The 27,570-nt window shown below is 36.6% G+C and overlaps 1 protein-coding gene, 1 non-coding gene and 1 pseudogene across 2 annotated transcripts; 1 reads left to right on the forward strand and 2 right to left on the reverse strand.

Moving 5' to 3' along the window:
• Window positions 1–4,209: 4,209 nt before the first annotated feature.
• On the reverse strand, window positions 4,210–5,140 carry LOC146930253 (uncharacterized; annotated as a pseudogene).
• A 10,363-nt stretch (window positions 5,141–15,503) lies between these two features.
• LOC146930254 (small nucleolar RNA R71) lies at window positions 15,504–15,610 on the reverse strand. The gene has a single exon (XR_015009098.1). It is a non-coding gene; the product is annotated as a small nucleolar RNA R71 (small nucleolar RNA).
• A 7,992-nt stretch (window positions 15,611–23,602) lies between these two features.
• LOC146930255 (increased DNA methylation 1-like) lies at window positions 23,603–27,420 on the forward strand. Its single transcript, XM_085707521.1, has 16 exons — window positions 23,603–23,942; window positions 24,048–24,171; window positions 24,270–24,362; window positions 24,484–24,565; window positions 24,645–24,710; window positions 24,815–24,867; window positions 25,293–25,447; window positions 25,598–25,799; window positions 25,929–25,986; window positions 26,093–26,149; window positions 26,233–26,484; window positions 26,581–26,645; window positions 26,741–26,800; window positions 26,891–26,984; window positions 27,092–27,232; window positions 27,310–27,420. The coding sequence occupies exons 1-16, from the start codon at window positions 23,603–23,605 to the stop codon at window positions 27,418–27,420; spliced, it is 1,953 nt and encodes a 650-aa protein (XP_085563647.1).
• Window positions 27,421–27,570: the final 150 nt, after the last annotated feature.

A 27,570-nucleotide genomic window follows, 5' to 3' on the forward strand; every position in this document is an offset into this window, starting at 1 on the left:
TCATATCATATAAATAGAATGTGTAAAATATGTATTCAATTTATATATTTTGAAGTGTATTAACACATAGAGCACACATTGTGAACAAAACATAGTGGTTAGCACAAACTCAATGCCTATTAGCAACACATGTCAAAACATATCATCAACACACATAAATTTATAATATAAACATAACAAAATATTATACACCATAACTAAATATCCAAAATAAAATATCCAAAAATATAAAGTCATAAACCCTATTGGGTAGCACACCCCCTCCTATTGCAACAATACATAATTCCTCATCGAGCTTCCCTAAACATATGTTTCAAACCATCCAAAGTTGAAGACCCTTAATCCATAGGACCAAGTCTGAGTCCATGTTCCCTGCCTCTCCAGAAACAATCTTTGCAAGTGCCTCCTCTTCCACTGGTATAGGGGTTTTCCATGAAGTGTGGGTAACACATAAAAATGTGATATCCTAATATACCAGTGATAAATGGAAAAATACAGTTATTTTCACTAGCATTTATTGACTTGTTTTTATAAGTAAATCATATTAAAAAACCTCCAATTTATTATAAATACATAATATTTATGATTTTTACCCGGATAAGCTGCTTTCACCTATTTCCCTTCATTTATGTAGGTTATTGAGATGGAAAACAAAGAAAAAGAGGAAAGATTCGTGATTTTCAAAATTCAGACGCGAGGATCCCCCTTCGTCATTCGTAGAGTCCACTGATTCAGAAGCAGACCTCCCTGCCGACTTCATGGGGCAGGCGATACGACACCTTCTGCTCGACTCTAGGTAGACACCATGATAGAGAATGATGAAGAATAATATGGAAGTCTCTAAAATAATAAAGAATAATGTAGAAGTCTCTAGAATACCAAAGAATAATAGGGAAGTCTCTAGAATACTAAAGAATAATAAGGAAGCTACTAGATACTCTACTAAATAAAATAGAATTAAGCACTAGGAAAATATTGATGTTTCTAGATCCTTCTAGTCATATGAACTAGAACATCCATATCTCTAGACTTTTCTTTATTTCTAGATATTTCTAGTTTGTAATGGAGAGCCTTCCTAGAGTAGTATAAATAAGGCTCACCACCAAGTAGGGATGTCAATGGGTACCCATGGACACGGATAGTATGATACCCATGCCCGCCCCGTTGGATAAATATGATATCCATGCCCGCCCCGTACCCTCATGGGTACCCATTATGTGGGTACCCGTGGGTATTGAAGTATCCATGGGTATTCGTGGGTACCCATGAATTTTTGAATTTATTTAAATTTTGGAACAAAGAATAACTTTTTTTAATTAACAAAAAACTTCAACTACTTTTAGCATATATGAAGCAAACGAGAAGATAAGAGGGAGAGGTGAGTGACTGAAGACTTATGTTTTAAAGAAGAAGAAAGATGGTTACAATGAGAATTGAAGAAAAATAATGGTTTCAATGGGAATTGAAGAAAAATAAAGGCATGGTTATTGGGGAAAGAGATTGTTTTATGACGTGAAAAGTTGAATCGGTCAACTTAATAATATAAATTAAAAAAGTTATAAATTAAAAATAGGTTAATAATAAGATATATAAGGATATTTTAGTAATTAACTTAATTTATTATTGGGTATGGGTACCCGTGGGTATGAGTACCATCAAATCCGTGTCCGTACCCATATAATAATGGGTAGTCAAATACCCATTAATTATACCCGTGGATATCCATTTAACTACCCGCCCCGTGCCCGTGATGGATTTTACCCGCGGGTACCCATGAGCATGGGTATTTTTGCCACCCCTACCACCAAGTGTTTAGGCATACATTCAGATCATAAAGCATAGAAACATTCAAATAATATAATCTTTTCTTTGAGAATATTAGAGAGTTTCTCTATTTTCTCTACCTTTCCTTTTGTCCCTGAGCCAGATTTGGCATCAGAGCTGGTTACGATACCTCGGAGTTGAGTTTGAGCGAAAAAAATCAACGGAAAGTGAGTTTTCAAGTGAGCAAGGAGTTGCCTTTGTAAAACTTCGCTTTGTGGCCATTTTGTTCGCGAAACTAACACCTTCATTTTGTTTGAGCGAAGAAATCAACGAAAAGTGAGTTTTCAAGTGAGAGCAAGGAGTTGCTTTCTCAAAACTTCACTTTGCGGCCATTTGTTCGCGAAGCTAACACCACCAACAAAACAACCACGCACCGCCACCATCTTCACCCAAAAAAAAAAAATCATCGACCACCATTGTCAAAATGCCACCTAGGAGACAAAACGAAAGATCTCTTCATGAAATTGAAATGGAAAAAATGAGGCGACAAATTCAACTACTATAGGAGACTGTCAGCATCCAACAAGCCTTATTGGAAGCACGTCAAAGAAGATTTGATGATGAAGTCTCCAGTAGTGACTCTTCATTATCTAGAAGTAGTCTGTGACACAGATGTCAACCTTAGATGAATGATATCAAGGTCGACATTCCAGATTTCGAAGGAGAATTACAACCAGATGAGTTTGTTGATTGACTTCAGACCATTGAACGCATATTTGAGTACAATGAGGTACCGGAGAAGCAAAAAGTAAAGATCATTGCAGCCAAGCTTAAGAGTCGTGCTTTAATTTGGTGGGAAAGTCTTAAAAGGAAACGTAAGTGTGAAGGGAAAAGCAAGATCAAGACGTGGGACAAAATGCGTCGGAAACTAACCCGTAAGTATTTACCTCTTTATTATTATCAAGAAAACATTACTCACTTGCAATTGTCCAAAAAATATTCATACCAAACTTTTTCCTCCACCAAAAAACATATAGATTCTCACAATCCACCAACCCACCAACCTATTTTCTCATTCAAACCCCAACATAATATAATCATAGAGGGAAATACCAGGACACCAAAATGTTTCTTGCGTCAAGGTTATGTTCACATAGCTTTAGATTGTCCAAATCATAAATCCATCGCCATCTTTAATGGTGAGATAGATGAAATTTTTGAAGAAGAAAAGGAAGACATTCCTGAATCATTTGAAGAAGAGATAATGGGAGAACCAATATATGATGAAGAATATGATGGTGTTGACTTTTATGAAGTGTTTGAAGAAGAGGGAAACATAGATCCAATATATGATGATGAATATGGTTCCGATGACATTCATGATGTTTTTGAGAAGGAGGATAAGGATGAACCAATATATGACGAAGAATATCTTCACGCTGAATATGGTGAATCTTTGGAGGTTAAAAGAAGCTTGCAAACAACAACAACTAAAGAAGATAATCTTCTTCTGATCTGACGATAATTTCCCCTTAATTCACATTAATTATAGCTCGGGTAGTGGCGAGAAAAGGTCTCCTTAAGATCATTTGAAGTTTCTCAGCTCCTTTCATCTCCAAAGCTATAATTTCGATAGGGAAAGTGAATCCGTCCTCATTAATATTCACATTCTCTATCACACCTTCAACATGTTTGCTTGATCCATCCGAAAGTCCTATTATTGCATCGCTCGCTTGAGTTCTAACCCTCCAATCTTCTTAGAAAGTGACAGTGATATCATGTTTGCGCTTGATCCGAGGTATCTCATCACTTCTCCTAGATAAAAATCCATGATGGTAATTGGTATATTAAAACATCAGGGATCTTCTTTCTTCATTTGAGGTTTGTCTTCAAAACCGATACGGCATCCTTTGGTAACAACGACCATTTTATCATCTAATGGTTTACCATTTGGTAAGAATAGGTATTCAAGAAAGCTCATGCATCACTGATTTACTTTACCAACTTTCATGGTCTGCAGTCTCAACTTGAAAATGGTCAATAACTCCAGCAGTTGATGTAATGCTTCTTTCGCCTTGCTTTCAGTTTCCAGAGAATCGGTTTCTTCCACTTCCTTACTTTTTGCTCCATCATTAACCACTTCGATCATTTTCAAGTTTCATTCTTAGGATTTTCCTAAGTTGTTATGAAAAATCCTGTTAGTGTTAAGTTTGTAAATTCAGTTGACATTTGTCCCATCTGTACTTCCAGGTTCTTAATATCAGCATCGGTCCTCTTCTAAGTTTCTTCCTGAGACTTTGACATTCCTTGGAGTGAATCTATGTCATTTTCATGCCTTGAGTGATCATTTCTTCTAGATTTACCCTTGGTTGTTGCTGGTGAGTTCCATGAGGGGGATTTATCTGTGGTGGTTGGAGAACATTGTTGCTTCGGTGGGAGAACTTGGATTGTAAATGTTGGAATACAGAATTCTCTATTGCTTGGTGAAAGTACCCATATACTTGATCCACCCTTCTGATAACCCCAAACTTGCAGGTAAACATGCCTCACTTTCATGAGCTTGCTTATAGAAGTCACATGTAACTGATGCAGATATATGGGAAACTTCTCGAGCCTCCATCTTTTTTATGGAGTTTCTGATTGAACGCTGAAAAGTTTGTTACTAAGCAAGTAAAATATCATGTGTGTTTAGATCAATCTTACCGTTCTTCTTTGGGGCAGCCTCCTCCTTGGTGTGTGCATGATATTCATTAAGAGATGTTGTCAATCAGCTCCCTTTCATCACCAGTTGTCTTGATTTTCATGGTTCCTCCTGCGATGCGTCCGATAACATTCGAGTGTCTGACTTTAATCCTGTGGTGAAGGTCTGTATAATGTCCATCTCTAAAAACTTTTGACCAGGACACCTCTTCAACAATAACTTGAACATTTCCCATGTGTCATAGTGTACTTCTCTTTCTTGTTGCTTGAAGTTGGAAATCTCCTTCTTCCCCGCCAAGTATTTAATAGTTGGAAAATATCTGTCGAAGAGCTCTCGTTTAAGCTGATCCCAGGTTGTGATTGTACCTCTTGGTAATGTGTCAAGCCAATCCTTTGCCTGTCTGGTGAGAGAATATCCAAACAACCTTAGACATTTGTATGATTCTAATACCTCTGGTTGATTGATGGTGTTGCAAGCATCTAGGAAGTGCGTCAAGTGAGCATTGCAATCATCCGACTCCTTACCTGAAAATTGGTTAGATTTCAAATTAATCATGACATTGTTCTTGATGTCGAACACCACAGGGTTCGTAGGTTGGAATCCAAGAGATACTTCATCCAAGTTATCCACCCTCTCATAGTCCCCTAGAGTAATGCGAGGATTTTCGTCTCCCATTTCTGACTCGTCTGATGAATAGTCTTCAAATTGGGATGATTTCTACTTGTTTTGTCCTTTCTCTTGCAATTCGGGCTGCTTTCCAAAGTGCTCGTTAAATTTCGTCTATGTCTGGATCGAGCGGGAGAATATCTGTTTTGGTATCATGCATGAAACAAACTACACAAAGTTCTTAGTAGGACATATTCAATTGGAATTATATATTTATTTTTTTTTTAAATAAATTGAACGAAAAATAAAATAACAGAAAAATAACTGATAGAAAAATAAAATGCGAAAATTTAAATGACATTTACAAATAAGTAATTTAAATTGCCTTGTCAAAACAATCTTCGGCAATGGCACAAAAAACATGATGGTCGAATTTAGGAAAGTGTACAAAATCATTTACCAAGTTATAAAGTGTAAGTAGAATATTGTATCCACAAAGTTTCATTCCAACTAGGAAATTCGCGTTACTCAATTGAGAATAACGAAAATAAAAAGATAAAGAGTTTAAGGGGTTTTGCTATTTGATTTGTTTGTAACAAAGCAATGTTTACCTGTTTTGATTGCATAATGTTAGGGGGTTAGGATTCTTTGAATTATTTGTTAGAATTATTTAACAGTCAAGTCTTATTCAGATTTTAGTGTTTTCTATCTATGTGATGAGTCCGTGGGGTTTTACTACCTTCCAGCTGTCAAGTTGCACCTGCTGATCACAAGGGTAGGTACATGTGGGGTCTTACTCTCTCAGAGGTATGGGTTCATTTCCCTCCAACTATCAGTTGCAACCATTACACCAAAGTTCCTACAAGTTTATGTGTTTAGGGTTGTCAGTCCTATAGAGAGATACACTTACGCGTGTAGGGGTACATGTAGGTTCTTACTTTCTCAGAGGTATTTGAAACAATGACGGATATTAGGGTACCTAAATTCTCAGTGTCCTAAAGGTTCCCTCATATATTGAATCTTAGAAGGACATCAACACATTTTCCCTCTCGTTAGTTCTACAAACGGGCAACCCTATCTCGTCTACCTTACCAATGATGGCAGACGAATGAAGTTATTGGGCTAATTGAAGTCATGAAGTTACTTGTTTCACTAGTTACCATACTTATGGTAACTAACGACACATTACAAAAAATAAAATAAAATACCCTAGAGAATCAGAGTGATGAGAGAACTCTTCCCTTGAAGCTCCTAGAGCCCGCCTTCCTCTTGAACAGATTTTTTTATGAATGAGAAATTGTGAATGAAAGGCTTGATATTTATAAGGAATGTTTCCACCTGAAGTTGCGCAAAAAAATTGGGCTTTTCCACTTAAAAGTAGCAAAAATCAGTTATGGCTCGAATTTCCTCATGCTCAGTGCACTGTGCACCTGGGCTATTCTTGGGGCGCATGAGTTTGAAGAAAATGCATGCTCAGGGGGCATGGACCATGCTCGGGGTGCCCTAGTGTAATTTCTCGTGCGTAAACGTATGTTTCTTCATCTTTTTGGGTATTTGCTTCCACATAAGATATCTTGGGACTTGGGAACAGAATTCCACCCTCTTTAATGTCTTTGGAGGCCTCTTGAATCTTTATTCATGATCTTCCCAAAATCTTCAGAAGTCTTCATATGTCTTACTTTGATGATTTGCATGATTTCTTCGCAAGGGCCCACACTGACTTCTCTATAGGTTAAGTCGTCTTCTAGTCCAACCTCGAATAAGAGAAAGGGTTTCCTGGGAGAGACGTCATGGTTGGCTGATGTCGTGGTGGCTAGCGGTTGTCCTTGGAAATTTGGGACCTTTAATTCTTGCTTTTGTCTTTATCTCTGAAGGCTTTTCTTGATCTGTTTAACGAATTCGAGTTTGAGGCAATCTCTGCAATAGGTTCTACATCCCAGGGTCCTGCAGTGGCTTCCTGTATTTCCTCGGTCATGAGGCTTGCGTCGCTCTCCTTCTCCTTATTGACGGTTGATCAAGAATTTAGCATTACAAATGAGAGGTTGTTCACTTTGCACGAGACTCTGAAGTTCCAGGTTACCTTTCTTGAAGCAGATTCAATGGATTGGTAAGGGACTTGGAGGAAGTTGTGGAAGCTGAGAGGTTGGAGAAAATCTGCTTGTCAAGGGTGTGTGAGAGGCTGACTCATATTTTGGAAGAGTTAGAGCGGACTTTTCGTGAGAAGGTTGCTTCGGTTCCATCGGAATAAGCCTCACTACAAGATGTGAACAAAGCTTTGGAGGCTGAGGTTGAGGATATGAAGCGAGGTCTTGATGCAATCGAGGGAAACTCCTTTGAAAACGAAATTCATCAGATGGAGTTTTTCCACAAGATTGTTGTTGATCACAGCCATCGGGGCATTTTTTTGTCATTAGAGAGACCGGGGCTAGTAGAGCCAGAGGAGATCCCAAGTGACTTGCCGAATGTTGTAGTGGTGGATTCTATGGAACTCGAGGGGAACCTACCATTTTTGGTGATGATGTAGTCATTTGCTTTTGGCGCCCATGCCTTTGTATTTTCTAATCATGCTTTTTCCCCCTCTCTTGCTTGTAATATATACTATGTTTGTCCTTTTCCACTATTTGGGATGTTTGATTTACCTTTTTTGGCTTTTATTTTTTATTTCGCTCGGTAGCTACGGTCTGAAGTCCTTTTTTGGCTTTTATTTGGCTCTTGAGGGGAAGACTCCTTTTTTGGGGGGGCTTCCATTGGGCCTTGCCCATGAGGACTTTTTTGCCGTGAAAGGGCTTCTTTAAGGACTTGGCTATTATCTAGATAGATTTTTCGTGTTGTTGGGATTTCATTACGCGATCGGTTTAAGGGCCCCTCACAAAATCTTAAAACTGAGTCTTCAACCAGAACATGGGGAATTTGTTTTAATAAAACATCATCTTGCTATGCTTCCGATAAGAGAAGGAACCCACACCCCTTGTTGAAATCCTCTCACTCATAGATACTCAATACTATGTCACATCTTTATACCCTAGATGCTCCTGAAGAACACATAGAAGCTCATGAGCCCCACACATCAAGGAAAAACAAAAAAAAAATACTTATTAAGGAAAGACCCTAAATAATTTTTGTAAGCTTCAAAGACCTTACAACCTTGCCAAAGGGAAATAAACCCCCCATGCTAAACCATGTCAGCATTTGTCCTGCTTGGCACATGGAACAAATGGAAGACTAAAGGCAATGATTGAGCACCGTTCCTGTACTCCACTAAATTGGAAGACTTTTACCGTGAACAAACCTAAAGGATGCATTTGGGATGAAGCAATTTGCAGATGATTCAAGAATCATGTTTAAACTCACGAAGAAAGAGGACCATATGCAAATCCTTCAAAAAGGAACTCGTAAATAAGAAGGCCTCAAACAACATAACAGATGCAAATTAGGTTGTCTTTAATGGTCACCACAACCTCTCAATCATCCAGCCGCACTCCCACATCATGAAGGGATGACAACCTTCTTGGAGAATAATATGAATAACTAGATACCCAAAAAATTTCATCTACCCAGTCGTACTCAATTGTGGCTAAAGGAATATCGACTGACTACGCCAATAGAGAACCAACACCATCTTGGATACCCTGTATATATATTAAGAACCATAGTTTCAACAGCAAGAAGCATTGTCCTTCCATAGTGTAATTTCTTCCGAGTCAAACCACTACTTTAACTACAACTCAAAGCCCTTCTCACATGTTGGAAGGTAGAATCCTCATCTTGATCTAAGACTATCGTAAGAGATGTTAGGTCAACTTCATTGCCACAACATCGCCCACACATTACCTTGGGTGAAGTTGATAACATCGGGCGACGGATTAGAGCCGATAATGACCACGTTTAGGAAGAAAGTAAGTTTATGAGAATCAACAAAATCCCCTATTGAATAGAATCAACCAAAAATTATACATAAAGTAATGCAAAAGGAAGGCCTCATAGGGTACCAGATAAAGAAACAAAGGAGAGTTATAATGGTAGGATTCAAGGAAGGTGGCATTTAGGGTGGGTGAGGAAAAGAATTCCCCATCATGGGAAAGTAAATTTTAACCATTAGATCAAATGAAAAACACACTTTTATCATACACCCTCAACATAAAATTATTTTTCCTTTGTCTTCAACCTCATGATCATGAACCAGACACCAATAAACGCACCACTACCACTTGCACCACTCAACCACCACCACCGTTATGTTCCAAGAAAATCAGTTCAGCAATTTAAAAAAAAAATCAAGTTATTGTTATGAAGGAACGACAGTAGTTACCACCACTGACTCTCCCTCGCCGTCCTACCGTCGCCACCGTTGCCGGATTATAAGCATGGATCTATGAATGAAATAACCTTTTCTCTGATCTATTTTCATTTTCCAGGTCTTGTAATGATGATGAATGTTGTTGTTTTCAGATTAAAAACTCTTTCCCTGGTCTATTTTCATTTTCCATATCCAATTTCATTTACTACATGCTTGTGTTCTTGAAGTGTTTCATTTGTTATAACAACACAGAATTTATGGAGTTTCATCTTATTCCTCTGAGAGTTCTACTACAAGCGTTGTCTAGTTCATTTCACTTTTTTGTTCGTCAAAAATCAAGCTGAACTATTTTTTGAAATGAGATGTACCAAAAGTAAAATGTTGGTGAGGACTGGGAGGATTTAGCAGCACAGAATTTGAATTCCAGATCTGTGAAAAAAAGTCAGTATTCGTGGGGTAGAACACAATATGAAAGAGAAAGAAAAAATATATAATAGAGGCAGACCATGATAAGATCAGTACTCCTCTCTAATCTGATGGTTAAAAAAAACTTTCCCATAGTGGGAAATTCTTTCCCTCACCCACCCTAAATGCCACCTTCAAGGAATCACTCCCAGAAAAAGAAAATAAGATAGTGCAATGGCAAAAAATGTAAAATAAAACCCAAATTACAAAACATAAACCTTATATAGTTATTAGTGAGAAAATAGATCAACAATTGTAAGTGAATTGAATCTAAAAAGATCAATACAACACCATAGATCATGCCTAAAAAATGTAACCGTACTTGAGTACATCAAGGTGCTTCACCTTAATACGAGTTATTAAGGCCCTCGTCAAGAATCCAATAAAGTGGAGTCATTTCAAATCTAGATGTCCATGACACATCAATTGTTGTACCTTCCTCCACTCATCACCCTCTAGCTCTCACTTAGCGCTCCCCAGTTCCTGACCTCGTGCGAAGACCAACCAGGGATGATAATATACGTCAAGGGCCGACCTCACAATTATCAACGTAAATAAGTTCCTCATGTCATAATTCAACATGTATGCCATGCAATGACCTAATTCAACATGCAGATTAACCTAATACACCAGTTTATGGAGGCTTGTGGAAGGTCACATGTATGCCATGCCACACAGGAACATTTCCCTAGGTTGAACACACTTGGGTTGGTCTAGTGGTGTTGGCTTGGGACCTTGGAGTGTTCTCCTCTTATGTTTGTAGATTATATTCTCTCTGGTGCCAATTTCACTATGCTAGTTTGGCTTCTTCAAAAACAAAAATCACCCTGAGTTGATCGGGTCTGTCAAACTGATCTCTAACTAACCCCTGCATTCGTCGCTGAATTTTACGGAAGTAGTTACCATGTGTTCATCTATTTAAGTGCGTCTCTGCCTCAAACCTAGGTAAAATCACATTTTACACGCATTTCTGACATTTCTCTCTCGACTTCACAAACTGACTTGAGAGTCTGAGGAATTGATTGTTCAACAGGTTTCTTCCTCACCCGTGACGAATAGTCTCCATTACATAGTGCTCTTCCTTTCCAGATCATAGTCAACATGCTCGTCGAGATCGTGTCATCCTACTGTTCCCAAATAGATCAATAGTTAATGATGAGTCAATATTTAGTCTATTTTTATGCATTATTTAGTTTAGTTTTATTTAGATTTGATTTTATTTTATTTTATTTAAATATTATTTCCCTTTTGAATCTTTTTACTTCAATTGCATATTTTATATTTCAGGAACGAATATATGATGGAAGGAGCCTTAGAGCAAAAGAAAGGAGTCTGGAGCAAATTCGGAACAAAAATACGAAGATACAGAGACAAAAATAGGTCTCCCACAAGTCAGAAGCTTGGCACGGCCCGTGCCAACATGTGGCACGGCCCGTGCCAACATGTGGCACGGCCCGTGCCACCCTCCAGGATGCCTTTTGCTGCTTTTGCTTGAAGCCCAAGTTACCCTGTTTTAGTTTTACCGAATAGCCCTTGTATTTGCTTAGATTTTAAGTCAATTGTAAAGCTATAAATAGAGTAGCTCTCCATCACAAATATTCATCTTTATTCTTGGAATTCAATAGTGACAATTGTTTTCTTAATAAAGTTCATCTTTTATTTCTTTACTTTCTTGTTAATTTTATGTTTTCTCTCTTCTTCCCCATGTCTACAATGAGCATGAGCGAGTAGACTTCTTTGTCTTGGGATTGTTGGATAAGTCTAATGACGTAATCTGAATCAAACTAAGCCTTAAACCTTAATTATATGTAACCTTAATTTCTAATCTAAATTCACCGTTTTAACATGAATTAACCATTATCAAACTGTGGAAGCGAACGCGGAGGGTTTGATAATTGTTAATTCATTATCTCAAATATCAATTCATAAAGCGAACGCGGAGCTTTGATATTCGAACAAGTGAATTTAGACAAGGATTGCGAAACATGAGAATAGCCTAGCAAACCTTGAGACATATAAAGTTTCGATCTTCAAGGGTTCCAAAGGCAATCACCCATGAGAATAGGTGTGGTTGTTGGAGGAATACACTTGATGAGTCTATATTTAGTCTATTTTTATGCATTATTTAGTTTCGTTTTAATTAGATTTAGTTTTATTTTATTTAAATATTATTTCCTTTTTGAGATAGTTTACTGCAAATTGCATATTTTATATTTTAGGAACGAATATATGATAGAAGGTGTCTTGGAGCAAAGGAAAGGAGTCTGGAGCTGATTTGGAACGAAAATACAAAAGATTCAGAACAAAAATATAAAGCCCTCAAGTCAGAAGCTTGGCACGGCCAGTGCCAACATGTGGCACGGCCGTTGAAGGAAAATCGAAAAATATCATACACAGCGGAAGAAGAAGAAGAAGAAGAAGAATTTCGATTTTCATTCCTTGGATCATTACGAAATTCAAACATGAATCAGTGATTCGATTGTTACCTTGAACTGTGGAATCTGAAAGCTAGAACTGGAAACTGGAATCTCGACCACAGCCAAGCAAGCAGCAAGCAGCAAAGCCTCTAGCAAGTCCACACGAACAGTGCTCCTCCAAAACTCGGTGCTAGCCAATGAATTGGAAGTGCAGAGAAGAAAGAGGTTGCTTCAAAACGTGTAACCAAAAACTTCAGCACCAGAGTTCAATTTATAGAACTTCTAGTGTGCTCTGCAAGTCATAAGTCACTATTGGGCTTCAGTAAGCCCAACAACAAGTTTAGTAATTTTGCTAACTAATTAGCGTTATTTACTAAACGCACCCCTTATATAAGTCATACTTATATATTTCTCTTTTGACTGTTCTTTGTGTGTGACCCTATAGGTTCTAGTCACGTTGGCAATAATATTAAATCTAATATTTAATATTATAAACAATAAGAGGTATCTAGCAACACATCATTGCTACCCAAGTGACAAGAATGTCAAGTGATCTGACGAAACTTTTCCATGATAATACTCATGTGTACAGTTACTCCTTTGTCTCGATATCTTTATTGATCCCAAGGCATAGATATTGTCACCCTTGTATAGATCAATGTTTATATTCCTTGATTCCGAAATATACTGAATAACGAATAAGTCCAATATCTTATATTGACTTAGTTCGGCATGGCCATGCAATTTTACAGTCATATTTCATCAAGAGGCCTAAAGATATATCTCCTGTTTATGAGGAGGGACAAATCCCATCTAGTACACTCATGTCCCTCAGCATGATTCATCAAGTACCCATCAACCAACGTTATGGTTATCCTTTTACAGACAACGTTAGAATGGCAACAAAGCACTTGAGTCCACATCTAGGGATCATAGTGGTTTCAGGTCTAAGAGCGATATACATTATTATCATTGTGAGAATATCTTATGACATTTTCATAACATACTATGTAGTATTCTCACGGTGGGTCAATCCAGTATAAATATTACCCCTAATATTTATACCTATGTATAGACTTAATATCTCAATATCAATGACCCATGAGATGCGGTCATCAGTCTACATACATAATAGTCTTTATTCTTTATTATTATCCCAATTCATATTAAAGCTTGACTATGGATATGTTTAAGAATAGCGTTCTTTACGTAATGTAATCTCATGATTAAGTCACACTTAATATTCCATTACATGAACTATCTATTCTAGGGACTTTATTATTTTGAAACATAACAAAATCAATAAAGAAATGCCTTATTATTATATATATTCACAATATATATTTATATCAATATCATGATACAAAGCCAAACCCAATCAATATTGATTGGATATTAGGGCTTACTCCAACAGCCGTGCCACCTCTCAGGATGCCTTTTGGTGCTTTTTCTTGAAGCCCAAGTTACTCTGTTTTAGTTTTACCGAATAGCCCTTGTAGTTGCTTAGATTTTAAGTCAATTGTAAAGCTATAAATAGAGTAGCTCTCCATCACAAATATTCATCTTTTGTTCTTGGAATAAAAGTTCACTTTTATATTATTGTTCTTTTACTTTATTGCTTTCTCTCTTCTTCTCCCATGTCTACAATGAACGTTAGTGAGTAGACTCTTCTTTGTCTTGGGATTGTTGGATAAGTCTAATGACGTAATCCTAAACAAACCAAGCTTAAACCCTAATTTTATGTAACCCTAATTTCTAATCTAGATTCACCGTATTAACGTGGATTAACAATTATCAAACCGTGGAAGCGAAAGCTGAGGGTTTGATAATCGTTAATCCATCATCCCAAACATCAATTCATAAAGCGAGAGCGGAGTTTTGATGTTGGAACAAGTGAATCTAGACAATAATTGCAAAACAGTGAAATAGTCTTTGCAATTATTGAGACAAGAGTAGTTTCAATCCTCTATGCATCCTCTAGTAATCAAGTCAGCGAAATAGGCTTGGTTGCTAGAAGTAAACTCTCACCGGACTTTCATTGGAAAGGTGAGGGGCTAAGGGAAACCGGTCTTTAGAAATTAAGGTGTAAACCATGAAATTAGATGTTTAAGTCTTGTCTAGTGAAGGGTTTGTTGTTATGATGGACCAATGATCCCAAGGCTCTTTTATATTATTGTTATTTACTTTCAGCAATTAAACCCCCTTTTTATAAACTTTTCTCTCTTCTAATCATTCTCTAAAAGTTAATTGAATTCACAACTCCCTAGCGGAACGATACTCTCTCTTACTACTATTACTTCGATAGACCGTGCACTTGCGGTTTGGCCTATCAACACTCACTGACTTCGAGAGAAGCTTTGATACGCTTAAGAGAAACTTGTCTTTAGAAATTAAGACTAACGTAGAATTATAAGTTTAAGGCTTGTTTGTGAAAGATTCGTTATTACGATGAACCAATAATCCCAAGGCTCTTTTTATTATTGTTATTTACTTTCAACCAACTGAACCTCCTCTTTTAAAATCTTTCTTCTCCTCTAATCATTCTTTTAAAGTTAATTAAGTTGAACAACTCCCTAGCGGAACGATACTCTCTTACTACTATTACTTCGATAGACCGTGCACTTGCGGTTTGGCCTATCAAGTTTTTGGCGCCGTTGCCAGGGAGTTAACTAATTTAATTAACATTTTCTTAGTGATTAGAATTCTCTTCTTTTTCTTTTTCTTTTTCTTTTTCTTCTTTCTCTCTTTTTCTTTTCTCTTTTCTCTTTGTTATCGTTAACTTTTTGGGTTCTCAATTTTTTATGCGAAAAACCAGAAATCGAGTGGTATTCATTCCCGAGATCGAAAGGTTTTTACATAGAAGAAAGAGAGACGCACGAAATAACATCGTCATGGCTGATCGCACTCTCAAAGAGTATGCAACTCCGTCTACGGCTGAGCCACAAGTTGTTATTGTGTATCCAACGGTTGAGGATGACAACTTTGAAATCAAGCCTGCCCTACTTAACTTGGTGCAGCAAAATCAGTTTTCGGGATCCCCCACCGAGGATCCCAATCTTCACATCTCTGTTTTCCTACGAATTAGTGGAACCCTAAAGGAGAACCAAGAGGCCGTAAGACTTTATCTCTTTCCCTTTTCCTTAAGGGATAGAGCTAGCGCTTGGTTCCATTCCCTTGAAGTCGGTTCCTTTACTTCATGGGATCAAATGAGGCAAGCATTCCTTGCCCGATTCTTTCCCCCTCTAAAACTGCCAAACTAAGGGACCAAATCACACGGTTCAATCAAAAAGATGGGGAATCTCTCTATGATGCATGGGAGCAGTTCAAGGAATTGCTTAGATTTTGTCCCCACCATGGTTTAGAGAAGTGGCTTATAGTCCACACCTTTTATAATGGCTTGTCCTATACCACTAAGATGTCTGTTGATGCAGCTGCAGGTGGAGCTCTAATGAACAAGAACTACACGGAGGCATATGCCTTGATTGAAGACATGGCTCAAAATCATTACGAATGGACCGACGAGATAGCCATCGCTAGTTGTTCATCCTCCAAAAAGGAGGCAGGTATGTACGAAGTCTCTAACTATGATCACCTTGCTTCTAAGATTGATGCACTAACCCAAAAATTTGAAAAACTAAATGTTAGTGTTGTCACTTCTGCTTCTACATCTCCTTCTTGTGAAATCTGTGGTATAACTGGTCATGTTGGTGTTGATTGCCAACTAGGTAATGCTATTAATGGTGTTGAGCAAATGAACTACGCTCAATACAACCAAGGGATGAGACAAAATCAAAACTTTTATAAAAATCAAAATCCCTATGGACAAGTAGCAAGTTAGGAGAAACTATTGCTAAGGTTAAAATATTGAGAAAGGTTAAAATATTGAGTCTTTCCTGGTCAATACAATATTTGGGAGATTTGTGTTGAGTCTTTCCTGGTCAACATCCTAAAGACTCAACTAACTTAGCCAAACAATATTGAGTCTTTCCTGGTCAACATCCTTAGGAGAAAGACTCCCTTCTGTTGAGGGTAGTAAGTTAGGAGAAACTATTGCTAAGGTTAAAATATTGAGAAAGAAAGTGTCAAGCTTTTGGGTGAGAAAACTGTGAAACCGCTTGATGTGACCCAAGCTCCTTCCCCTTTAAAACTAGCTAAGCTCAACTTAGAGGGTCAATTTAATAAATTTGTCAACATCCTTAAGAAAATTTGAATTAAGATCCCCTTTGCGGAAGCTTTGTCCAGGATGCCTCTATATGCTAAGTTTTTAAAGGAAATTTTTTAAAAGAAAAGGGCTATAGAGCATAGTGAGACAATAGCTTTAGCTAAGGACACTAGTGCACTTATCCAAAAGACACCCCCTAAGCTTAGAGATCCAGGTAGTTTTGCCATACCTTGTATGATAGGGAGTGAGACCGTTGACAAATCCTTGTGTGACTTAGGAGCTAGTGTTAGTTTGTTACCTTTGTCCATCTTTAAGAGGATGGGGATAGGAGAGTTGAAACCTATCGAATTGGTCTTGAAGTTAGCTGATCGTTCTACAATAAATTTAGTTGGTTTTGTTGAAGACATACCCGTTAAGATAGAAGGTGTATACATCCCAGCTGATTTTGTGGTAGTTGACATTGAAGAGGACGATGACGTCCCTATAATCTTAGGAAGACCTTTCCTCGCGACTGAGGGAGCTCTAGTTGATGTTAAAAATGGTAGGATTGTCTTTCAAGTGAGTGATAAAATGGTAGGCTTTGAGTTGGAAAATGTTATGAAAGGTCCCGCTCTTTACTCTTGTGCATTATTTAAGGATCATGATGTGAAAGAACGCTTCATAGCGTCATTTACACAACATTTGATCCATTCTAAGGACTCTTTCTAACCGTTAAGCTAATGACTTTAAACGAGCGCTTTGTGGGAGGCAACCCACGCATTTAATTGCTTTATTTTGTTTGTTTTCCGTTGTTTTAAGTGTTTTGTAGGTAATTGTCCAAGTATGATTCGAGAAAAGTTGAAAATTTTGAAGCTCCCTAGACCAGAAGGTTGGCACGGCCCGTGCTAAGGCTGGCACGGCCGTGCCAGATGGTGAAGCCAAAAACCAACCCAAACTCCAGAAGGTTGGCACGGCCCGTGCCAATAGGTGGCACGACTGTGCCCGATCTCTCCCTCCTATAACCTCAATTTTTCTCTTCCTCTTCATTCATTCTCAACCACAAACCTCTCTCATCTTCTAAACCTCTCTCTAAAACCTCCATAACCATCCACCTTCATACCTTCATATCTCCATCAAAACTTCATCAAACCATTCAATTATTTCACCAAATCACTCTAAACTTCATTCTAAGCAAACCCTACCAATCAAAAACAACTTTCATCCACCCAAACCCATAATTCACCAAAAACCTATTCGCCTAAACCTAACCCAAAACCCACATATTCTTAACCAATCTCCACATCCAAACTCATAAACCTCACACAAACATCAACCTCAACCCTAAACCAACCTTTTCCACCAAAATTCTTTCCAAACCCTAACCTTCACCAAACCACAAAAAGTCAACCTAAGGTCCAATGGCTTCAAGGAGAAGTGGTAAAGAACCAGCAAGCTCTTCCGGAGGACCCCCACGAAAGAAACAAGCACCGGCTAAGAATCATGGCTTCCTCTTCAAAGACAACAACCAAAAGGATAGGTATAAAGCTCTTATTTCTAAACCTTTGCATCCTTGTCGGTACCCTGACTCTCATACTATGAATGTGTTAGAAATTAGGGACAATGTTTTTGAACTGCTGAATAGGTTAGGATGGGGTGAGATGCTTACACCTATGAGGGGTTATGAGAACTTCACTTATGAGTTTTTAAGTTCTATCTGATTCAAGAAAGATAAGTTGAGTTTAGATGATCCCGATCATAGAGTCTCCTTCCGGCTTTTGAACATTGATTACGAGATTTCCCTTGAAAATTTTTGCAATGAAATGGGCTTCGCAAATGCGGGGTTCATCCATGACTCTTGGAATCAAGCTCTAAAGCCGGAAGATTATGACCCTGCTAGCTTTTGGAAATGCATCACCGTTTTAAATCAATATGTTTCACGATCCAACAAGGCTAGTAACATTCACAATCCAGTGCTTAGGTACCTCCAAAGAGTGATGGCTTGTATAATTTGGGGTAGGAAAGAAGTAGGAACATGTAGGACGGATGAACTCATTGTGCTTTGGGCTATGCTTAAAAATTATCCGGTAAATACTTGTTTTTACATGCTTGATTACCTCGCCTCCATAGGAACTAAGCCTGATCATGTAGCTGATATAGTAGTGGGTGGTGTTATTACATTCATTGCTAGGAAGTTTGGAGTAAGTGAGGAGGAGGAGATAAATCCAATTGAGGGCAATAATAGGCTTAACATAGAGACACTAATCTCTATGAAATTCATTAAGCATCGTCCACCTTTGCAATATGCCCTTAAATTCAATGTACCTATTCTATTTTTGCTTCCGTACCCATCTCGGACTAACACCGAGGTGGAGGAAAATTTGTTGTATGTTGATGCTAACCAGGTACATCAAGAGCAAGGCCAAGATGAGGGAGAAGGTGCTAACTTGCACCATGAGGAAGAGCACCATAACCAAGAAACCGGAGAGCTTAATGACAATGAAAGATGGGCATGGATGCACAATGAGGTTGAAAGGATGAGCACCGAGCAACAAAGGCAAGGTGTTGAACTTTTGGGGCTAAGAAATGATGTCCAAAGGGGCAACCGCATGACGGAAGAAAATAATCAAATGCTCCGAAGGATGATGAACCACTTCAATCTCCAAGGTCCTCCTTATGGACCTAAATAAATTGTGAGCTTTCCTCTTCCTCTCTTCCCTTATCTCTTCTCTCCTTCTTCTTCTTCTTCTTCTTCTTCTTCTCCTACTCTTTCTTCTACTCCTTCTTCTTCTCTTTCTTTTAATTTCTCTTTTTCTTTTGAATCAATGAGGACAATGCTTCCCCTAAGTGTGTGTGTGTGTGTGTGTGTGTGTGTGTGGGGGGGGGGGGGGGGGGGGCTAATAAAGTGTCTAGAGTCGTAGTGTTTCCAAACTCCCTTGAACTTTATTCTTTTGTTTCGTTTTTTATAGCGAAAGGCATGATTAAGTAGCTTGTTTTTAATGGAAATTATGGCATAAATTTTTTTGTTGTCTTCTCTTAAAAGGTTGTTTCTTGTACATGAAAGTGATTTATTGTGTTTTTAGTGTTCTTGCTATACCCACATCATGTTTTATTGTGAAAAATTCTCCAATGAGAAAAGCACCCAGTTGCAATCCTTGAGTAAGTGTATGAGTAGGTATTTTAAGGAACACGTTCTAGCTTTAATGTTAACTTAGACCCTTAAAAGTCTTTAGAGTAAAAGTAGTATAAGTTTGTGTGGGAAATAATTAATGTGCTTTATTGTTATATTTATAATTGTTAAACTAAAATGGAGCGGGAGAATGGCACCAACATGTGGAGGAAAGGACACTCCCTCTCTAACTTCCTAAATGTGGTGGTGACTCCCTAATTGAACTTAAGTTCCAAATCCCTCAAATGAGGAAATAAAATTCATCAAAGCTAGGGGGAAAGGACACCCTCTCCAAAAAGACTTCCTACGCGGAGATGATCAAAAATTTTGCAGCACTACTTAGGGTGATCTTGAATCTAGGGGGAAAGGACATCCCCTCCAAAAAGACTTCCTATGAGGATAGATAGCCCCTAAGCAATCTGCAACCCCTTGTGCTTAAATTGTTAATTTAATCTAATGTTTAACTAAATTCCCATCTCTCTTATATGAAATGAAGAAAGGACTTTTCTTGGTTACTTTAGCATTAAGGATAGAACCTGTTCCTCATAATATCTCTATTATACAGGAGCAAGAAAAGGGTTGAACTGCACACACACACTCACTTGAGACTTGATGTTGGGTTGAATAGGTTCATAAGGAATGCTTGAGATTGTGATTAGTGTACTTTGAGATTAAGCCTTAAGAGAGACTTGAGTTTTTCAATTGTATTGCCATGTTAAATCTTTTTGTTGCTGCTATGTCTATTGTCTTTTGCTTGAGGACAAGTAAAGATTCAAGTGTGGGTGAGTTTGATGAGTCAATATTTAGTCTATTTTTATGCATTATTTAGTTTAGTTTTATTTAGATTTGATTTGATTTTATTTAAATATTATTTCCTTTTTGAATCTTTTTACTTCAATTGCATATTTTATATTTCAGTAACGAATATATGATGGAAGGAGCCTTGGAGCAAAAGAGAGGAGTCTGGAGCAAATTCGGAACAAAAATACGAAGATACGGAGACAAAAATATGTCTCCCACAAGTCAGAAGCTTGGCACGGCCCGTGCCAACATGTGGCACGGCCGTGCCACCCTCCAGGATGCCTTTTGCTGCTTTTGCTTGAAGCCCAAGTTACCCTGTTTTAGTTTTACCGAATAGCCTTTGTAGTTGCTTAGATTTTAAGTCAATTGTAAAGCTATAAATAGAGTAGCTCTCCATCACAAATATTCATCTTTATTCTTGGAATTCAATAGTGACAATTGTTTTCTTAATAAAGTTCATCTTTTATTTCTTTACTTTCTTGTTAATTTTATGTTTTCTCTCTTCTTCCCCATGTCTACAATGAGCATGAGCGAGTAGACTTCTTTGTCTTGGGATTGTTGGATAAGTCTAATGACGTAATCCGAATCAAACCAAGCCTTAAACCTTAATTATATGTAACCTTAATTTCTAATCTAAATTCACCGTTTTAACATGAATTAACCACTATCAAACTGTGGAAGCAAACGCGGAGGGTTTGATAATTGTTAATTCATTATCTCAAATATCAATTCATAAAGCGAACACGGAGCTTTGATATTCGAACAAGTGAATTTAGACAAGGATTGCGAAACATGAGAATAGTCTAGCAAACCTTGAGACATATAAAGTTTCGATCTTCAAGGGTTCCAAAGGCAATCACCCATGAGAATAGGTGTGGTTGTTGGAGGAATACACTCACTGACTTCGAGAGAAGCTTTAATACGCTTAAGAGAAACTTGTCTTTAGAAATTAAGACTAACGTAGAATAATAAGTTTAAGGCTTGTTTGTGAAAGATTCGTTATTACGATGAACCAATAATCACAAGGCTCTTTTTATTATTGTTATTTAATTTCAACCAACCAAACCTCCTCTTTTAAAATCTTTCTTCTCCTCTAATCATTCTTTTAAAGTTAATTAAGTTGAACAACTCCCTAGCGGAACGATACTCTCTTACTACTATTACTTTGATAGACCGTGCACTTGCGGTTTGGCCTTTCAGTTAACTACAAAAAGTAAAATAATACAACATCTTAAAATAGGTAAATTATAAAAATGAGAAAAAGTATAAAAATAGAATATCCTTAAATATACTTAATTCTATGTTGGGAGGGTGGGTGCATTTAGATTTCTTAGGGGTAAAAAACCGCATATTCTTAAGGGTGTTGTTATGCAATAGAATAAAATGATTACACGTCATAAATCTTGTTAAACTATAAAAATGAGAAAACATTTAGTATATATTTTGTAAGGAATGTAAAATATAAAAATAGAATATCCATAAATCCATTTATAAATAATTTCAGACTCACAGACAATGCATTTCTGGCAATTAGCAAGAGATACAGTCAAAGATGAGTTTTATGTTACATTATTAATTATATTTAAGTCCTTACCACTTGATACAACTTTGACCGAGATATAATGAAATGATAAAGTTTATTATCTTATTGAAGTAATTATTTAAAAGATTAACAAATAAAAACATATCAACACGAGTTGAGTTCATTGGATTTAGAAGGATCTAGTCTCCCCTAAAACGTACATGGTTAACCTAGGTTCAAATTTTAGTTAGAAGAGATATTCAAACCAAGTCATTGAGCTCAAATGATTAATAAACTCTACCAAGGACGAATTGTAAAAGAGAACCTGAGTTCGATTCTTAGTAGAAATTTGGTTCTCCAGACTAATTTCGTGACAAAATATAAGAAAATGAGATGAAAAAATTCAAATGTCTTTGGTCTAAAATTTATACAAAGTACATTTGGTAATTAAATTCTTTGCAAAACCATAGCCTCCCTTGATTTTGACTCGGTCAAACTGATGTGGATTTTTTTTATATTAAATGTTGCCACTTGTGCGTACACGTGGAAATTAATTAAAATTAAAAATTAAAAATATTGAAAAATTCTTCTCCATTCATCTTCAACCTCAATCTTCATCCCTAATTTTCTTCTTCTTCATCGTCTCTAATCTTCATCCTCAACAAATCAAATATGAGTGTTTCCTTTTTCAAGCCTTGAGGCATATACAACGTTGCACTTCAACATATAAATTAAATATCTCTATTTTAATAGATGTGCATCGATCCATTACTTTGGTTTTTAGGAAACATTTATCCATTAATTATTGTATGTGTGTTGTTCTTGTTGTTGTTGTTGTTGTGTATGTCGCGAAAAGAACCAAGAATTATAAAGAAAATAGTAAAATATAACTCCTATATCTCCCTTTTAATATATCATCAATTGAAAAATTCAGCTGTTTTTCATTGACATGGATTTTAATTTTTTCTTGTTGTTAATATGCATGTCCACTAAATGCTTTGATGGGGACTTAAAAGTTCCTGTTCACTTACATGGGCACTCCTCCTTTATCTATGTACATAAAATCCAAACAAATCTTAATCGTATAGCATAAAGTATCCAAGCTTCAAGCTCATATGTTAGAGTTGAAGATGAAGATTAGAGTTCAAGATGAAGAAGAAGAAAATTAGGGTTGAAGCTGAATGGAGAAGAATTTTTCAATTTTTTATTTTTTAATTTTAATTAATTTCCACGTGTACGCACGAGTGGCAACATTTAATAAAAAAAATCCACATCAACTTTGACCGAGTCAAAATCAAGGGGGCCATGGTTTTGCAAAGGGGGTGAAACTTGGGGGGGCTAAGAGTGCTATTTTCAAACTTGGGGGGGCCAAAATCGTAAGTTTGGAAAACTTGGGAGGCAAAAAGTGTTTTAAATACCCACATTTCTTGTGACAGAAATGTATACAGAGGAAAACAAAACTTCTTCTTCAAAAGCAATAGGTCTTAACAACAAATTCTGTCTCATTTTAATTCTTTTCTTCTCTCTGTCGCATTCACTTTAGTTCCTTTCTTCAACCTAATTCTCAAATTTCCAAAATTTGTCTCACCCCTACTTCCTCTTTCTTCTTTCTTGATGCTTTTATTTCATTCTCTCACTTGGAGCGTGCTTCAATATTTATGAGCTTCTCTATTTTTTTATATTAATTAATTTTCATTTAATTGAACTATTAATATAGTATAAATGACAAATGTTAATGATTCTGAACAGTTCGTGATAAAGTCTAAAGTGCGTACAGGGCACACGAGAGAATTCTCCTTTGCACTTAACTCTTACTCTGAGATCTGGACCTCATTGAGTAAAACCCGACCTCGTAAGAACCAGAATATGGTTCCTGTTTCTAATCCTAAGAAGACAAGAATGTCCAGTTCCAAAGAAGAACTAAAGGACAATGTTGTTGTTGAAACTGTTGCAAAAAATGGTGATTATGTTGAGAAGAAAATGCCGAATAAGACGGATAAGAAGAAGAATAAGAAGCCATCAACTCAATGGAAAAGGTCAAAGTGTTCTGTGGATTACAGAGGTTTGTAAATCACATGTTTAGTTTCCCACCCTTTTTATTTATGTGTTTGCATGCTTATCGAAAAAAGTCTAAGTAGCGATCTTGAAATATTTTTTACTTTTGAAGATGTGAAAGTTGTGTCAGGATTATTCTCCAACTCATGCGAGGAATCAATGAATCGTCAACCTAGTCCAGGGCATACAATTGAGACTAGTGATAGTCGTGTCTCACCAACAACCGTTAATCATAGGTATTTTATTTGTTTCATAATCGTAATTTTATTTAGTATATAATGGTAAAATATCTTGTTATTATGGTGATATAACATCCACTGTCCGATTATTTCAGATCCCCTGAACCGGTTGTGCCTCAAACTTCATCATACAAAGGAATGAAGTGCAGCACATATTGTGATAAGAGTCCACGAAGAATTACTAGGAAGTAAGTTTGATATTTTTGCTCAAATATTAAAAATTTACAACATATTCAAGTATTATTTTATGGATGTATTAATCTCCTATTTTATAGTCGTATCCCTTATTACGTTTTTGAAATTTTAAAGGGGTCAGTCCTTGCATAAGTTGGTCTTTCAAAAAAATGTGTTGGAAGATGGAGCTGCAGTAGGATATTTCGTTCGTGGAGAGGTTGTTTTGATGATGACTTGTTGTTACATACATTTTTTCACCCTTAACTTTCCTGAATATAGTTTTCATGTATTGGCAGAAACAATTGCACGGGAAAATAAATATAAACAAATCTGGTATTTTGTGTGGCTGCTGTAATAAAGTGGTAATTTTCTCTTCTTATTATGTAGTATATGTTGTCTCATCTATCAGCTTTGAGTAGACAATGCAATAGATTATTTTAAAATAAAATAAAAATCGGATGAGCAGGTCAGCCCTTCTAAGTTTGAAGCACATGCTGGCTGGGCATCGCGACGGAAACCGTGAGTTTTTCTTTAATCTATATTACTAGATGTTGGATACTTGGTACATATATTCCCTTAGATTTGAGTGCATATGAAATTGTTGCCCTGACTTTTAATAGATCTATCACGCAAGCCCACTTGCGCATACACAATTGTTATGTTTTTCAGTTTTATTTGTATATATATTTGAGTTTTTATCTAGTAGAATCGTTGAAAATATGGGGCAAATCACACCCTTCATAACATGCCTAGGTTCGCCATTGCATGCATAAAGGTGTAATCAAATACTCGTTATGTTTATACATTGAATTTTATCTACATCTAATTATATTGTTTCTTCTTTTTTTCCCCCTCAATTTTCATGTTTTTGCGCTTATTTATGTATGACACGGAGAATTCTAGTATGGTGTTTTGGGAATCAACAAGTGTTTTCTTTATTGTAGTTACTCGTACATACGGACCTCTGATGGAGTCTCACTACATGAGTTGGTCATTAACCGAAGAATTTCTATGTCTGATAGTGATGAACGTTGCCTTCATTGTGAACAAGTAGGGGATCTATTATGTTGTGATCGATGCCAACGATTTTTTCACTTAGGTGAAGTCTTGATAACTTAATTTATATTTTTGTATTAGTTTAACTTTAGTTTTCTATTGCATCATTCAATATATTGTTTGCATATATTATGTGTTTATACCATATTTCATCAAGAGCTAGAATAACAAGTTTGGACTTTTTCATTTGCAGAGTGTATTCCTCTTGAACCCCCGCCAAAGAGGAAGCGATTTTGTCGTAATAAATTCCAAAAGGACAAAAATGTAGAACATAAAGAAAATGATGTGGCAACTAGAAGGATTGCAAAGGGTGATCCTTCAGAACAAATATCCGAGGTAGGCACCCTTTCAGAAAAACAAAAAAAGGTTGAGGATGGTCCATGTGCATTGTGCAGGTAATTCCTGTTTTATTTTATGAGTGAGTTATGTCATAATCATTTTTCATTGTTTGTTCTATTTGTTTTTTTGTTCTTGTCATGTAAAAAGGTTATACTGGTTTAACATACCTTTGTTCAACGTATCAGCGAACGAGATTTCAACAATGATGAGTTTGGTCCACGAACGGTAATGATTTGTGAGCAGGTATTGGTTCATGTGAATCATTGTTTGCCATGCCTTATTCATAGACTTGTTTTCATTGTTATATCACTATATGTTTTGATTAAATTACTGATTGTAATTTCCTTAGTGTGAGAAGGAATTTCATGTTGAGTGTTTGAAGGATCATAACATGGCAAACCTAGTGGTAATAAATGTCTCCTTTTTGCCATGAATTGTTTTTTTTCATTATTATATACAATTGTTGATAATCAATTTTTTTTTTACCAGGAATTACCTAAAGATAAATGGTTATGTGGCATAGATTGTGATGATATTCATATGAAATTGCAAAAATTAATGGCTCGTGGAGAAGTGCTTCTTTCAGATTCCGTCCCAAGTTTTGTTGAAAATAAGCAAGGAAAAAAAGGGTTAGAAAGTGAACTGGGTCTTGATATAAAATGGAGAGTCCTCAACACGAAGTTGAACGATCCTAAAAATAATATTAGTCCATTGATTTCCAAGGCTAATGCTATCTTTCATGTGAGTATTGTGGTTTCAGTGTTGTACTATAGTTATAGATTGTTTGATATATGATCAAATTGATATTTATTAACGATTGAAATATGTGTTATCCAGGAACAATTTAAGTCCATAAAGGATCCTGAAACAAAAATTGATTTAATTCGGGCAATGCTTGATGGGTAAGAAGCCTTTACTTCTTCTACGATTGATTTTCGTTTTAGACATTGCTGAACTTGTGAATGGAATTTTCTTCTTGTTCGTTGGATTTCTATAGGATGGAGATCGAGGGTCGATACTCTTTTGGGGGAATGTACTGTGCAGTTCTCTATTTCAAGTAAGGCCGAGTCTGAAGTATGTTTTGTTGCTAATTGCGTATTTCGTTCAAAACATGCTTGATTTTTGTGTGTATTTCATGGTTTTACAGGAAAGAGATTGTATGTGCCGGGATATTCCGTGTGTTAGGCCAAGAAGTGGCTGAGCTTCCCTTAGTTGCAACTAAGACTAGATACAAAAGACGGGTAATTTTATTTACTTCAGCAATGAATTTAAATTTGAGCAATTATTTGAAGTTAAATAGGATTATATAAAATATTTGTATACATAAAATGTTATTGTTTTCTTTTAGGGTTACTTCCGGTCCTTGTTTACCTGCATAGAGAATGTGCTTAGGCACTTAAAAGTAAAAACATTAGTCTTACCAGCTGCTCATAAAGTCGAGTCAATGTGGATAGATAAATTTGGGTTTACAAAGCCAAATGACAAGGAAGTGGGTAACTTTTTGAAATTTTTAATAGAGTTTCATTGGTGATAACTTCTTAAAACTAACTATCATTCTCATTCCAGATGAACAATTTTAGGAGATTTTACCATAATATAATGATATTTGATGGGTCTTTACTACAGAAGCATCTTTCTCCGCCTCTAGTAGAGTGCTCAGCAAAACTTCCCATTTGAAGTATGTATATGATTTACATTTGATGTATAAAAAAAGCTTATTCGTTTCATTTCTTGTGTTTATTAATATTCATTCTTGTTGTTGATGTGAATCCTATGGCTTTTAAAACTACATTTCGTGCAAAGCTCAGTTTCGTCAAAAGTTCGCGT

The sequence above is a fragment of the Medicago sativa genome, chromosome 4 (genome assembly GCF_051527215.1).
Source record: "Medicago sativa cultivar Bolivia chromosome 4, Bolivia_mono, whole genome shotgun sequence".
Lineage (NCBI taxonomy): Eukaryota > Viridiplantae > Streptophyta > Magnoliopsida > Fabales > Fabaceae > Medicago > Medicago sativa.

Excerpts from the sequence above, each read along its gene's own strand:
- LOC146930255 (XM_085707521.1), top strand. The coding sequence starts at position 23,603 with ATGACAAATGTTAATGATTCTGAACAGTTCGTGATAAAGTCTAAAGTG. Across the intron at positions 23,943-24,047 it reads GTGTTCTGTGGATTACAGAG|ATGTGAAAGTTGTGTCAGGA; the intron begins GTTTGTAAATCA and ends TTACTTTTGAAG. Across the intron at positions 24,711-24,814 it reads GTGGCTGCTGTAATAAAGTG|GTCAGCCCTTCTAAGTTTGA; the intron begins GTAATTTTCTCT and ends TCGGATGAGCAG.